Raw genomic sequence first — 15,949 nt, 5'->3', positions numbered from 1 at the left:
CCTCACAAAAAATACATTGGGGGTTATAAAATTCATCTTCAAGAAATGGAACAGAGTTATACTAACAGCAGCTGCTCTCCATCGTTTTCTGTGGTTCTGCAGAAGAGGCCAATTCAGAGATACTCAGATATCTCAGTCTAGTTGTTTGGTTTGTAAAGAGTATAAACTACCTGTTGATGGAATGCTTATTCAGATGTGGAGGCAGTTAATCTGAAAAAGGACATCTTGTTGATTAGAGCCAAACCACTCCACCCATTAATTTACTGTCAGATTAGAAATTCTGGTGATCTGTGCTTTCTTTTATTCAGGATAGAGGGATGGGAACCAGTGCAGAGAGACAGAGGAGTGTAAAGTGAGCGTAGAAGCAAAAAGTACAAAGGGGAAAAGTAAAAGTGGCAGGCCGACAAATCCAGGGCAAGCATTAAAAAGGGCTAAGAGAGTTGTAAAAGAGCGCCTGAAGGCTTTATGTGTCAATGCAAGGAGCATTCGTAATAAGGTGGATGAATTGAAAGTGCAGATTGTTATTAATGATTATGATATAGTTGGGATCACAGAGACATGGCTCCAGGGTGACCAGGGATGGGAGCTCAACGTTCAGGGATATTCAATATTCAGGAGGGATAGACACGAAGGAAGGGGAGGTGGGGTGGCGTTGCTGGTTAAAAAAGAGATTAACGCAATAGAAAGGAAGGACATAAGCCGGGAAGATGTGGAATCGATATGGGTAGAGCTGCGTAACACTAAGGGGCAGAAGACGCTGCTGGGAGTTGTGTACAGGCCACCTAACAGTAGTAGTGAGGTCGGAGATGGTATTAAACAGGAAATTAGAAATGTGTGCAATAAAGGAACAGCAGTTATAATGGGTGACTTCAATCTACATGTAGACTGGGTGAACCAAATTGGTAAAGGTGCTGAGGAAGAGGATTTCTTGGAATGTATGCGGGATGGTTTTTTGAACCAACATGTCGAGGAACCGACTAGAGAGCAGGCTATTCTGGACTGGGTTTTGAGCAATGAGGAAGGGTTAATTAGCGATCTTGTCGTGAGAGGCCCCTTGGGTAAGAGTGACCATAATATGGTGGAATTCTTCATTAACATGGAGAGTGACGTAGTTAATTCAGAAACAAAGGTTCTGAACTTAAAGAGGGGTAACTTTGAAGGTATGAGACATGAATTAGCTAAGATAGATTGGCAAATGACACTTCAAGGATTGACGGTGGATATGCAATGGCAGGCATTTAAAGGTTGCATGGATGAACTACAACAATTGTTCATCCCAGTTTGGCAAAAGAATAAATCAAGGAAGGTAGTGCACCCGTGGCTGACAAGAGAAATTAGGGATAGTATCAATTCCAAAGAAGTAGCATACAAATTAGCCAGAGAAAGTGGCTCACCTGAGGACTGGGAGAGATTCAGAGTTCAGCAGAGGAGGACAAAGGGCTTAATTAGGAAGGGGAAAAAAGATTATGAGAGAAAACTGGCAGAGAACATAAAAACGGACTGTAAAAGCTTTTATAGATATGTAAAAAGGAAAAGACTGATAAAGACAAATGTAGGTCCCCTGCAAACAGAAACAGGTGAATTGATTATGGGGAGCAAGGACATGGCAGACCAATTGAATAATTACTTTGGTTCTGTCTTCACTAAGGAGGACATAAATAATCTTCCAGAAATAGTAAGGGACAGAGGGTCCAGTGAGATGGAGGAACTGAGCGAAATACATGTTAGTAGGGAAGTGGTGTTAGGTAAATTGAAGGGATTGAAGGCAGATAAATCCCCAGGGCCAGATGGTCTGCATCCCAGAGTGCTTAAGGAAGTGGCCCAAGAAATAGTGGATGCATTAGTGATAATTTTTCAAAACTCGTTAGATTCTGGACTAGTTCCTGAGGATTGGAGGGTGGCTAATGTAACCCCACTTTTTAAAAAAGGAGGGAGAGAGAAACCGGGGAATTATAGGCCGGTTAGCCTAACGTCGGTGGTGGGGAAACTGCTGGAGTCAGTTATCAAGGATGTGATAACAGCACATTTGGAAAGCGGTGAAATGATCGGACAAAGTCAGCATGGATTTGTGAAAGGAAAATCATGTCTGACGAATCTCATAGAATTTTTTGAGGATGTAACTAGTAGAGTGGATAGGGGAGAACCAGTGGATGTGGTATATTTGGATTTTCAAAAGGCTTTTGACAAGGTCCCACACAGGAGATTAGTGTGCAAACTTAAAGCACATGGTATTGGGGGTAAGGTATTGGTGTGGGTGGAGAATTGGTTAGCAGACAGGAAGCAAAGAGTGGGAATAAACGGGACCTTTTCAGAATGGCAGGCGGTGACTAGTGGGGTACCGCAAGGCTCAGTGCTGGGACCCCAGTTGTTTACAATATATATTAATGACTTGGATGAGGGAATTAAATGCAGCATCTCCAAGTTTGCGGATGACACGAAGCTGGGTGGCAGTGTTAGCAGTGAGGAGGATGCTAAGAGGATGCAGGGTGACTTGGATAGGTTGGGTGAGTGGGCAAACTCATGGCAGATGCAATTTAATGTGGATAAATGTGAAGTTATCCACTTTGGTGGCAAAAATAGGAAAACAGATTATTATCTGAATGGTGGCCGATTAGGAAAAGGGGAGGTGCAACGAGACCTGGGTGTCATTATACACCAGTCATTGAAAGTGGGCATGCAGGTACAGCAGGCGGTGAAAAAGGCGAACGGTATGCTGGCATTTATAGCGAGAGGATTCGAGTACAGGAGCAGGGAGGTACTACTGCAGTTGTACAAGGCCTTGGTGAGACCACACCTGGAGTATTGTGTGCAGTTTTGGTCCCCTAATCTGAGGAAAGACATCCTTGCCATAGAGGGAGTACAAAGAAGGTTCACCAGATTGATTCCTGGGATGGCAGGTCTTTCATATGAAGAAAGACTGGATGAACTGGGCTTGTACTCGTTGGAATTTAGAAGATTGAGGGGGGATCTGATTGAAACGTATAAGATCCTAAAGGGATTGGACAGGCTAGATGCGGGAAGATTGTTCCCGATGTTGGGGAGGTCTAGAACGAGGGGTCACAGTTTGAGGATAGAGGGGAAGCCTTTTAGGACCGAGGTTAGGAAAAACTTCTTCACACAGAGAGTGGTGAATCTGTGGAATTCTCTGCCACAGCAAACTGTTGAGGCCAGTTCATTAGCTATGTTTAAAAGGAAGTTAGATATGGCCCTTGTGGCTACAGGGGTCACGGGGTATGGAGGGAAGGCTGGGTTCTGAGTTGGATGATCAGCCATGATCATAATAAATGGCGGTGCAGGCTCGAAGGGCCGAATGGCCTACTCCTGCACCTATTTTCTATGTTTCTATGTTTCTATCTCCGAATAATCCTTTCTCTCAAAGCACTGTGATTAAATGTAAAGTCTGACCCATGGTTTAGCAATAGTACAGGCTCAGCATTCTAGAAGAATAAGAATTAATCTCAAAGAAGGATGAAGGATTAAGGATCAACCTTATTCACCATATAGTTTCACGTATTAGAAACTCTGGTTAGGCCACACTTGGAGTACTGTGTCCAGTTCTGGTCGCCTCACTATAGGAAGGATGTGGAAGCATTGGAAAGGGTACAGAGGAGATTTACCAGGATGCTGCCTGGTTTAGAGAGTATGCATTATGATCAGAGTTTAAGGGAGCTGGGGCTTTACTCTCTGGAGAGAAGGAGGATGAGAGGAGATATGATAGAGGTATACAAGATATTAAGAGGAATAGATAGAGTGGACAGCCAGTGCCTCTTCCCCAGGGCACCATTGCTCAATACAAGAGAACATGGCTTTAAGGAAGTTCAAGGGGGATATTAGTTCAAGGTTTTTCACTCAGAGTGGTTGGTGCGTGGAATGCACTGCCCGAGTCAGTGGTGGAGGCAGATACACTAGTGAAATTTAAGAGACTACTAGACAGGTATATGGAAGAATTTAAGGTGGGGGGTTATATGGGAGGCAGGGTTTAAGGGTTGGCACAACATTGTGGGCTGTGCTATGTTCTATGTTCTAAATCTGCTATGGTGTATTGTCATGACATGCAACAAAAACATTCAACAATTATAAAGGACTACATAAAAGATAAAGTTGGAGATTTTTTTTAGATTATGAGGACACTCAGTTCTCGTTTATTGTCATTTAGAAATGCATGCATTAAAAAATGATACAATGTTCCTCCAGAAAAATATCACAGAAACACAGGACTAAACTGACAAAATGACATAATTATAACATATAGTTACAACAGTGCAAAGCAATACCATAATTTGATAAAGAGCAGACCATGGGCACGGTAAAAAAAAAAGTCTCATCATCTCACGCAGACGGAAGCGCCGCAAACTTGCCGATGCATTGGAAGCATTGGCTGCAGCCGACTCCGAGTCCATTGGAAAACTTTGAGCTTCCGATACTGAGCACCGAGCACCATCTCTGCCAAGCGCTTCGACACCACCCCAGCCACCGAGCAACAAGCAAAGCCGAGGACTCGGGGCTTTCCCCTCCGGAGATTCTGGATCACACAGTAGCAGCGGCAGCGAAACAGGCATTTCAGAAGTTTCACCAGATGTTCCTCTGTGCTCTCACGTCTGTTTCAATCAAATCAGGATTGTGCACGGCACCCTACTTGACAGATAACAGATATCATTCACCGGAGTGGCCGCTGCAAGTTGCGTCACGCCGTCATCTTTTCCTACCTCCATTTAAGTATGGATATGGAATAAAATGTGCATAAATACTTAAATATTAGTATTTACACGCACTGGCCACTTTATTAGGTATGGGACTGGAACACAGAGTCTTCTGCTGCTGTAGCCCGTCCACTCAAGGCTTGATGTGTTGTGCATTCAGAGATGTTCTTTTGCACTCCACTGTGGTAATGCGTGGTTATTTCAACTATTGTGGCCTTTCTGTCAGCCTGAACCAGTCTAGCCATTCTCCTCTGACCTCTCATTAGAAAGGTGTTTTCACCTACAGAACTGCCTCTCTTTAGATTTTTTTTTGTTTTTTCACACCAGTCTGTGTAAATGCTTCAGACTGTTGTGTGTGAAAATCCCAAGAGATCATAAATTTCTGAGATACTCAAATCACTCTGACTGGCACCAACAATCACTCCACATTCAAAGTCACTTAAATCCCATTTCTTCCCCATTCTGATGTTTGGTCTGAACAACAACTGAACCTCTTGACCGTGTCTGCATGTTTTTATGCACTGAGTTGCTGCCACGTGATTGGCTCATTAGATATCTCCATTAACGAGCAAGTGTACCTAAAAAGTGGTCACTGAACGTATTTAGAATGTAAACAGCAAGTTAATAGATAGAGGAGATAACTATAATGGTTGATCTGAGTAACTGCCTGAGGGAAGAAACTTAAGATGGTATGGTTTTGTTTTAATAACCCTATGGTGGTGTCCAAAAGGAAACTTTTGGAAAAGGCAGTTTACAGGGTGGGTGGTGTCCGCAGTGATTTTTCCTGTCCACTTCATGTGCTGGACACATATGAGTCCTGCGGTGATGGTAGACTGCAGCCAATATTCTTTTCTTAGAACCTGCCAGTTGGCTGTAGTTTTAGGATGTTGTGAGAGGATACTGCACCAAACTGGACAGTGATGACCGATGTGAGGATACTCTCTATGATGGCCGTGTAGAATTGCTCTAGTACAGAATGTTCTGGGGAAAATGGAATTTTAGCTACTGCCATAATAAACACATCCTCTGCTGAGCCTTTTTGTTAATGAAGGCTTGAAAGTAGAGAAGGAAACAGACAACTCTTAGATTGGGGGGGATAGGTGCAGTGGGATTGGTTCTCTGGGCTGCAGATTCCCAAACTTGGGGAATTGAAAGATTAAAAGGATTGGCTTTATTTGTCACCTGTACATTGCAACACCAAAACATACAGTGAACTGCATCGTTTACGTCAAATCAAATCAGTGAGGATTTGCTGTGGGCAGCCAGCAAGTGTTACTACATGCACCAGCATAGAATGCGCACAATTGTGTCCCAGAATAAGTGATCTCAAATTGAGAAAACTGTCAGGATTAAAGAGCTTGAGCTATTAGGAGGTTGGATAAAACAGGGTTGATTTCTCAGGATCAGTAGAGGCTGAGCAGAAACCTGATAGAAGTTTATAAGATTAGGAGAGGTGCCTTCTTTCCCCAGGGTCAGAACTTCTAATACTAGTATGGCACATGCTCTGCCCGGTACTGCAAGAAATTGCAGAGTTGTGAACACCGCCTTATCCATCATGCCAACCAGCCTCCTCTTCATTCACTGCATCTGCACTTCCAGCTGTATCAGTAAAACAGCCAACTTAATAGAGGGCTGCTCGCATCCCAGTCATTCTTTCTTCTGCCCCGCTCTTACCTGGCAGAAGATTCAAAAGTTTGGAGATCACCAGACTCAAGGATCTATCCCACTATCATCAGACTACAAAAAGTAGTGGATCCATCATGGGTAAAGCCCTCCCCACCATTGAGCACTTCTTCATGAAGCGCTGTCGCAGAAAAACAGCGTCCATCATCAAGGACCCCTGCCACCCAGGTCATCTCTTCTTGTTGCTGTCATTAGGAAGAAAGTACAGTAGCCTCAGGACCTATACCATCCAGTTCATCGACAGTTATTACCCCTCAATCATCAGGCTCTTGAACCAGTAGGGAGGAACCAGTAGGGATAAGTTCACTTAACTTTACTCACACCACAACTATAGACTCACTTTCAAGGGTTCTTCATCACATGTTCTCAATATTTATTGCTTATTTATTTTTTTTTTGTATTTGCAGTTTGTTGTCCTTTGCCCATTCAGCCCACTGAATTCAAAAGTTCAAAGTAAATTTATTATCCAAGTACATAGATGTCACCATGTACAACCCTGAGATTCGTTTTCTTGTGGGCAGACTCAGTAAGTACAAGAGCCATAATAGAATCAATGAAAGACCGTACCCAACAGGATGGATGAACAACTAATGTATAAAAAAATAACAAACTGAGCAAATACCAAAGAAAATAAATAATAAATAAATAAATGAGAACATGATACAGAGCAAATGCAAGAGAGAGCAGTGAAAGAGAGAGTAAGCAAGAAGATGCTTCAGAATACAATTCTATTTCCAGCCAAGAATTTGTGGAATATCCAGGGGGAGATCATTAAAGTGGGAAGTGTAAGTGGATGATTGGGAAATATAAGACAGTTAAGTATCTGGAGAGAGAGAGAGGGAGATGACTTTGAAGAAAATGGAGATAACAACTGAAACGTGTTCAATTCAGTTGAATATTATTTTTTTTGGCATAAATACTTATTTAAAATAAATCATAAAGTTCACTTTTCTATATGATGATAGTGACGTTTGGTCAAGATGGCACTAGCGAACAATGATTCCATGGGCGGCACTTCCAGAGAGCAAATCTCTTAAATTATTTCATTTTTTCTGCTCCTGCTTGTTCTTGTTGTCTTGTTTGTGATATGTAGTTTGTAAGTTGATCGAATGATCTAGCGCTGTGCTGTGGGAGAGCTGTCTCGTGAATATCAGTGACGGGGACCCGAAAAGGACTGAGAGCACAAGTTGACTCATGGAAAAGACCAGAGATGGGGCGCAGAGTCATGAGCGACTCCGTCTCGAAGTGGCGAGGAAGATTGAAGCATCGAGGTGAATGCGGAGGAGGTCAGCAGTGGTGTTCAGACCTGGACTATGGAAGCCACTGAAGTGAATGAAGAGTGGGTAAGCGATCGCTCCCAACGGAGGCCAGTTGGGCGATGATGGTCAACAGTTGAATTGGCGGTGTTTGGACCTGGGTCGGCAGTCACTCTTCATGGAAGGACGGAGTTTGTGGTCTCCTCATATACTGATGAAAAAATGTTTTCATTATTCTGACATTTATGTGATTATTGGACTGTACATTATATTGGTCTCCTTACGTTTTTCTGTGTTTTCTTTCTTGTGGCCAATTGGCAGGTGGGTGATCTGTTAATTTTTTGTGTGTGCGGGTGGGAGTTGGGGGTTTTGATGCTACTGTCGCTGTTCTTTTCTGTGAGGGTGGTCAGGAATTGTTATTGACACAGTTTTTTTCTGCAGGGGTGGGGAATTTGAAGATATCACTGTTTTTTCTGTGGGGGAGATTTGATGCTATTGTTTTTTCTGCATGGGAAGGGTGAGGGATTTTATGTTATCGTCACTTTTTTCTGTGTGGGGGGGTGGGGCATTTGTTGCTATTGTCATTGTTGTTTTCTGCTGGGGAGGGGTGGAGGATTTTGGAGTTTGTGAATTTTGTTTTCTTTTTTGTGCCAGTGGGTGGAGGAAGAGTTGATGTCTTTTCTATCAACAACTCCCATATTTCTGTATTTCATGGCTATCTGGCGAAGACTAATATCAGAGCTGTATTGTATATGCATGTTTTGACAATAAAGTGAACCTTTGAACATTTGCAATTGAGGAAAAGGGCAGGTGGTGATGATGTGTTTGAAAATTAAGTCAGAAGTGCAATTGCTCTAAGGGCTCTGATGCCTCTTCCTGGTGGCTATAACAGGTGACACTGCAACTTAAAGCCTTGAGTCCATTCAGTGCTGCAGAAATCTGCAGAAGAACACAATATAGCTTGTCTTCTGCCAAATGAACACTGGGGTGGAGGGGCAGCACCGATTCCAGTTTGGATGCCATGCTTCACTGGCCCTGGTAGAGTGCACCAGCTTTGGTGCCTCTCTCCTTTGGTGGCTGTAATCAGGCAACACTATGGCTTAGCCTTAGTCCTGAGGCCATGCAGCTCCCCTGTTGTCTGCCCATACTCTCCACTAATAAATCAGTGAATTGAACTTGCAACATTCCACATTAATGAAGTCCGAAATAGACTTGTGACCAAGACGGTCACTCACTATTAAACTGTACCTCTCTTTTGACTCGGGCAGCAGCATGATACACAGTTCCTTCATTTTCTACACCAATGAGTAACATTGTCTCCTTTGGTTGTATTCGTGCGTATTCATGTATGGTTGAATGATAATTAAACTTGAATTGAATTGATGTTCCTATTTGTGTTTTTGAATAATATAAAGATAGCCAGGCTGAAAATAACATGCAAACTAAGTTCTTGTTGCATTGAAACAGAAATGCATTGAAAACCATTAGATTAATCAGCAACAAATAGGTGACAGCGAAGCTGATGCTAGCTCAAACACATGTAAGTCAACAGGTGGAGATATTGTGAGAGTTGCATCAAAGAATTGCAGATTCTTTTTTATATAATATGATGTTATTAGCTAAGCACAAGTTATTGAATGCACCATTTATGCACCATTCAATTTGTACATCTAATTTTCCATACATATTCGTTTTAAAGAATTGCATTAAAAACTGTTGTGTCCTTTATTAACAGATTTTGATCTATGATCTTTGTGTAATACTGCTTCAGACAACTGTCTGGAGCATTGCAATAATGGGCATATCAAACTAGCACTGTATTTTAATTTTTTAGCTCCATGGGGTCCAGGCGCTCATTGTTAGGGTTGTGTATCAGTTGAACGGTCAAATCGGTGCTATGAAACTCTGTGGCACTGCATATGACTGTGAATGTTTCCCTGCATTCATTTTGCTTGAGACCACTTTTTTAAAAAGAAGGGGACATGATACTTGGTAAATTGGAAAGCAGCACTTGAAATGCAGGAGTGCAGAAGCAGGAAGGAGCAATAGAGGCAAAGGTGGAGGAATACTGTGGAAATTCTGCGCAGGTTAAGCAGAATCTAGGCCAAGGAAATATTCAAGTCAGTGGTCTTTTATCAAATAGGAAGCAAAAGCTATGTTGAATAAATGTGTAAAATCAACAATGACCATGGAAAGTTCCAAGTGGCTTGGAATGGAATAGTCTTAAAAATAAGTATATTTCACAAATGTGGCTTTGGAAGTCTTTTTGACTATCAATTTGTGTCTCCTCTGTAAAATATTTGATACACTGTTGGAAATTTCAAAAGCCTGTTTTACACACTGATGAAGATTACTGTATCTTGCATCTTAAAGATTCCTAGAGCAATTGTTAATCTGCTGGAGGAATTCAGCAGGTCAAGCAGCAACTGAGTGGGTGGACAAAGAGGAATAGTTCATGCTTTGGGTGAAGACCCTGCATCATGCTGAGACTGGAAAGCAAAAATAGCCTGTACAAAGAAGAGAGGGAGATGAGTAGGACAAGGGCTGGTAATTGATAAATGGACCGAGGAGAAAGAAATGATGACAGGGATATGGACTCTGGTGAGGGAAGGGGAGGAGTGAAGTTGGGAGATGGACAGGTGGTGATAGGTGGAAGTCTTTCTCTGAGAATTTTGTGGGTGTTCAGAGGTGAAAGGAGCTGTATAAAGCTAAGTTACTTATTAAGTTGTGACTGATGGTCTGCAAGTACATTCAGAAACTTCTATAGATGTACTGTGGAGAGCATTCTGACAGGCTGCATTACTGCCTGAATGGGGGGGGGGGCGGGCGGTGTAGAGGCCTACTGCACAGGACTGAAAGAAGCTGAATAGGGTCATAAATTTAGTTGTCTCCATCTTGGGCACCCAGGACATCTTCAAGGTGTCTCAGAAAGGCAGCATCCATTATTAAGGACCCCCCAGCACCCAGGGCATACTCTTTTCTCATTGTTACCATCAGGTAGGAGGTACAGAAGCCTGAAGGCACACACTCAGCGATTCAGGAATAGCTTCTTTTCCTCTGCCATCCAGTTCCTAAATGGACATTGAACCTGTGAACACTACCTCACTTTTTAAATTATGTTTTATTTCTATTTTTACATGATTTTAAATCTTTTTGATATACCTATACTGTATTTATTTTTCTTCTATATTATGTATCACATTGAACTGCTGCTGCTAAGTTAGCAAATTTCACGACACATACTGGTGATAATAAACCTGAATCTATGCTGAATACTCAAGCAATTTCATGATTTCTTCAAAATAGATTTTGCTGCTGGTGTTATAACATACTGAATTGTTATCCCCATTTAATATAGACCATCTGTATTCAGTCTTTGAATACTAGCATTTAGTTTTCCCAGGTTTTGCTCATTTCTCTCATGCTCACCTGAATGCTAAAATCAGCAGCCTTCTTATCGTAATAAAAATATTCACATGTTCAATGTAATCTTGATATTCTTAGTGTTCTAAAACAGCTAAAATTGTTCACTTAACTCACAATTCTGTTTTCTCTTTACATACCCATTAATCATTCCCTATTTCCGGATATAGTTAAACAAGCAGTCGAAGAGCATAAAAATCTAATATTTTTCAATTAATACACTATTTGTAACACCAGGTTGTGGTTGAAATATCTCAAAATCAGTGGAATTGGCATGTCAGTTTCTGGGTGTGCTGCACTGTATGTACAACAAAAAATCATCAGTGTGAAAAGAAATTTATGCAACTTTCTTAAAAATTTAAATTAATTGAGATCATGTTTTTTTCCTCAAATGTCCGCTTAGTTGTTCATCAGATTTGGAGGCATGTTATTAACAGTTCTCCACTTTTAAGCTGCTTTCTGCATTTTTTTGTGCTGCAGGTAACACAAGAAGCAGGACAATTCATGATCACTTTTCCATATGGCTACCATGCTGGCTTCAATCACGGATTCAACTGTGCTGAGTCAACAAACTTTGCCACAATTCGATGGCTTGATTATGGAAAAATTGCTAAACAAGTAAGTGACAGCAAAGAGTGGAAGTGGACTATATATCATTTAACTTTTTTGTATTTCAAAGTAACCATAGTGGGGTGGAACACTGTCTCCGTTTTAGCCAGCTTCACCATTTCCAATATAGCTTGATCATTGTGAACAAAAAAGAAAAAGAAAATTCGTCTGAAGAGTGAGTGCTAAGTGCTAATTTCAACCTTTATTTTGTTCTTCCTTGCTCTCTCTTGCTAAAACCAAATGAGTATTGTGAATTCTTCTTGGATAGATGATAGATCAACGTAGAATCCATTATATTTGATTCTATTAATTAATCTTTGGAAACTTGTGACATTGAACTATTTTTAATTCATAGACTTAATTTTGCAAATATTGCATCAAAAGTATTTAATGTGGCACATGCTTTCTTTAGATACTTGGTATATGTGCTTGCTATATTGAAAGATTTATTTTGTATGTGATATGTGTCCTTGTAATCAACTAAGGTTTAATTTTGCCTGAAATTTTTGTTCACAGAATTTGCTTACACTGGTGATACATTGTTCTCTTGATAGTATCATTGGTCTGCCAGCTTTATATGAACAACACTTAAACTTCTCTTGAGCTTTCCCAGAATGCAGAATTTCTGAGTTTTACGGTGGTTGTAATTTTTCACTTGCATCTCTTTGTGTTCCTAATCATTATGTCCATGTCACCATTCTGGATTGTATGTTGTGCAATGATTTGATAAAGGAGCTTAAGGTAAAGGAACCCTTAGAAAACAGTGATAATAATATAATTAATTTCACCCTCCAATTTGAGAGGGAGAAACTTAAGTCAGATGTATCAGTATTACAGTGAAATAAGGGAATTACAGAGATATAGCGGGAGGAGTTGGCCAAAGTTGATTGGAATGGGATACTAGCAAGGATGACGGCCAAACAACAATGGCTGGAGTTTCGGGAGCAATTCGGAAGGCGCAGGACAGATACATCCCAAAGTATATGTTTGGTGGATGATAAGCATAGCTGACAAGGGAAGTCAAAGAGAGCATAAAAGCAAAGAAATGGAATATAATATAGAAAATCTTAATGGAAAGTTCAAGTACAGGTTTCCCCCGCCATCCAAAGGTAGAGCGTCCCTATGAAATGGTTCGTAAGCCGAAATGTTGTAAAGTGAAGAACCAATTACCATTTACTTATATGGGAAAATTTTGTGAGCGTTCACGCAGACCCAAAAATAACCTACCAAGTCATGCCAAATAACACACAAAACCTAAAATAACAGTAACATATAGTAAAAGCAGGAATGATATGATAAATACACAGCCTATATAAAGTAGAAATACTTTCCCACAATCATTACTGAACAGTTCTTTGTAGCGAAAATCTCACGCAAGCGCCGTCGGCAGAAAATCTTACGCAAGCGCTGTTGGCAAAAACACTCTCACCAGTAACCTTTAAGCTATGAAGCTGCCAAATCATACCAAATAACACGTAAAAATACACAGCCTATATAAAGTAGAAATAATGTATGTACAGTGTAGTATCACTTAAGGGAATTGGGAAGACAGCGCCGAGCACACGATGGTATGTTATACTTGTCGGAGTTTGGGTGGTGCAGTGGCCCCCCCACCCTCCAGGCCGCTGAGCGATACATTGCCGCGAAGAACGCAGGGGTCCAGCGGTAGCCGGGAGGTACACAGCATATCTTTAAGAAAAAAGCTGAAACAAACATGCTAATTAATTAGGTGCCGCCTGTAATTGTCGGCCCAGATCAGTGCCGATTTCCAATTGCGTCGTCTCTGATCTGGGCCGACAATTATGTGTCGGCGGCACCTAATTAATTAGCATGTTTACTTCGGCTTTTTTCTTAAAGATGTGCTGTGTGCCTCCTGGCTACCTTTGCATTCTCCGCGAATCGGTATCTATCCGTGGCCTGGGGGTTGGGGTGGTGGGACACTGGGGTGTCATCTCGTCGCCTGTTTCCATTAGAGCAGGCAGCTCATCTTCTCCTATGACTGCCTGCCTCGATGTCGAAGGTCGAGGTTCGTCGTCTGCTGTGGCTGATGTGGAAGGCTTACTTGACTGCTGAGCCTCGCGTATTTTTCTATCATACAGTTGTTTGTAAGGACTCAAACCATCCTGCAAATATCCCCTAAACCGACGTACCCTTTCAAAATTAAAGTTTTACGTTAAGTATAACACCCTTACGAGCTCTTTCAGGCTTTTCCGATACCATAGAACTCATCTTGCAAACGGCTGCTCTCAGGCTCGTGTTTAAGCAATGCCGGCGAGAATCCGGGGGAGAGCGGCTGCTCGGGGCGCGCTGCCTTTTATCGCGGCAAAAATAAAAAAGGGCCACATTTCAACATAATTGTATAAGGGCTAAGCGTGTTGTAAAAGTAAGCCTGAAGGCTTTGTGTGTCTGTCAATTGAAGCATTCGTAACAAGGTGGATGAGTTGAATGTGCAGATACTTATTAATGAATATGATATAGTTGGGATCACAGAGACATGGCTCCAGGGTGACCAAGGATGGGAGCTCAACGTTCAGGGATATTCAATATTCAGGAGGGATAGACATGAATGAAAAGGAGGTGGGGTGGCATTGCTGGTTAGAGAGGAGATTAACGCAATAGAAAGGAAGGACATTAGCCGGGAGGATGTGGATGTGGGTAGAGCTGCATAACACTAATGGGCAGAAAACGCTGCTGGGAGTTGTGTACAGTCCACCTAACAGTAGTAGTCAGGTTGGGGATGGCATTAAACAGGAAATTAGAAATGTGTGCAACAAAGGAGCAGCAATTATAATGGGTGACTTCAATCTACATATAGATTGGGTGAACCAAATTGGTAAGGGTGCTGAGGAAGAAGATTTCTTGGAATGTATGCGAGATGGTTTTCTGAACCAACATGTCGAGGAACCAACTAGAGAGCAGGCCATTCTAGACTGAGTATTGAGCAATGAGGAAGGGTTAGTTAGCAATCTTGTCGTGTGAGCCCGTTGGGTAAGAGTGACCATAATATGGTGGAATTCTTCATTAAGATGGAGAGTGATATACTTAATTCAGTAACAAAGGTTCTGAACTTAAAGAAGGGTAACTTTGAAGGTATGAGACGTGAATTAGCTAAGATAGACTGGCCAATGATACTTAAAGGGTTGACGGTGGATATGCAATGGCAAGCATTTAAAGATCGCATGGATGAACTACAACAATTGTTCATCCCAGTTTGGCAAAAGAATAAACCAGGGAAGGTAGTACACCTGTGGCTGACAAGGAAAATTAGGGATAGTATCAATTCCAAAGAAGAAACATATAAATTAGCCAGGAAAAGCAGGCACACCTGAGGACTGGGAGAAATTCAGAGACCAGCAGAGGAGGACAAAGGGCTTAATTAGGAAAGGGAAAAAAGATTGTGAGAGAAAGCTGGCAGGGAACATAAAAACTGACTATAAAAGCTTTTATAGATATGTGAAAAGAAAAAGATTGGTTAAGACAAATGTAGGTCCCTTATAGTCAGAAACAGGTGAATTGATCATGGGGAACAAGGACATGGCAGACCAATTGAATAACTACTTTGGTTCTGTCTTCACTAAGGAGGACATAGATAATCTGGAAATAGGGGACGGAAGGTCTAGTGAGATGGAGGAACTGAGGGAAATACATGTTAGTAGGGAAGTGGTGTTAGGTAAATTGAACGTATTAAAGGCCGTTAAATCCCCAGGGCCAGATGGACTGATCCCAGAGTGCTTAAAGGAAGTGGCCCAAGAAATAGTGGATGCATTAGTGATAATTTTTCAAAACTCTTTAGATTCTGGATTAGTTCCTGAGGATTGGAGGGTGGCTAATGTAACCCCACTTTTTAAAAAAGGAGGGAGAGAGAAACCGGGGAATTATAGACCCGTAAGTCTGACATCGGTGGTAGGGAAAATGCTAGAGTCAATTATCAAAGATGTGATAACAGCACATTTGGAAAGCGATGAAATCATCGGACAAAGTCAGCATGGATTTGTGAAAGGAAAATCATGTCTGACGAATCTCATAGAATTTTTTGAGGATGTAGGTAGTAGAGTGGATAGGGGAGAACCAGTGGATGTGGTATATTTGGATTTTCTAAAGGCTTTTGACAAGGTCCCACACAGGAGATTAGTGTGCAAACTTAAGCACACGGTATTGGGGATATGGTATTGATGTGGATAGAGAATTGGTTGGCAGACAGGAAGCAAAGAGTGGGAATAAATGGGACCTTTTCAGAATGGCAGGCAGTGACTAGTGGGGTACCACAAGGCTCAGTGC

The 15,949-nt window shown here is 41.7% G+C and overlaps 1 protein-coding gene across 4 annotated transcripts in view; it reads left to right on the top strand.

The window, feature by feature from the left end:
- Nucleotides 1-15,949, top strand: part of LOC134347073 (lysine-specific demethylase 4C-like) — a 394,026-nt gene that overhangs the window by 77,497 nt on the left and 300,580 nt on the right. For all 4 annotated transcript variants that reach the window (XM_063049177.1, XM_063049178.1, XM_063049180.1 and 1 more), the window contains exon 8: nucleotides 11,543-11,680. In XM_063049177.1, the coding sequence (XP_062905247.1) occupies nucleotides 11,543-11,680 (138 nt within the window). The remainder of the gene's footprint in view (nucleotides 1-11,542; nucleotides 11,681-15,949) is intronic.

The sequence above is a fragment of the Mobula hypostoma genome, chromosome 5 (genome assembly GCF_963921235.1).
Source record: "Mobula hypostoma chromosome 5, sMobHyp1.1, whole genome shotgun sequence".
Taxonomy (NCBI): Eukaryota; Metazoa; Chordata; class Chondrichthyes; order Myliobatiformes; family Myliobatidae; genus Mobula; species Mobula hypostoma.
The sequence above is the reverse complement of the archived record's forward strand: the minus strand, read 5'-3'. Positions and strand labels throughout refer to the sequence as shown.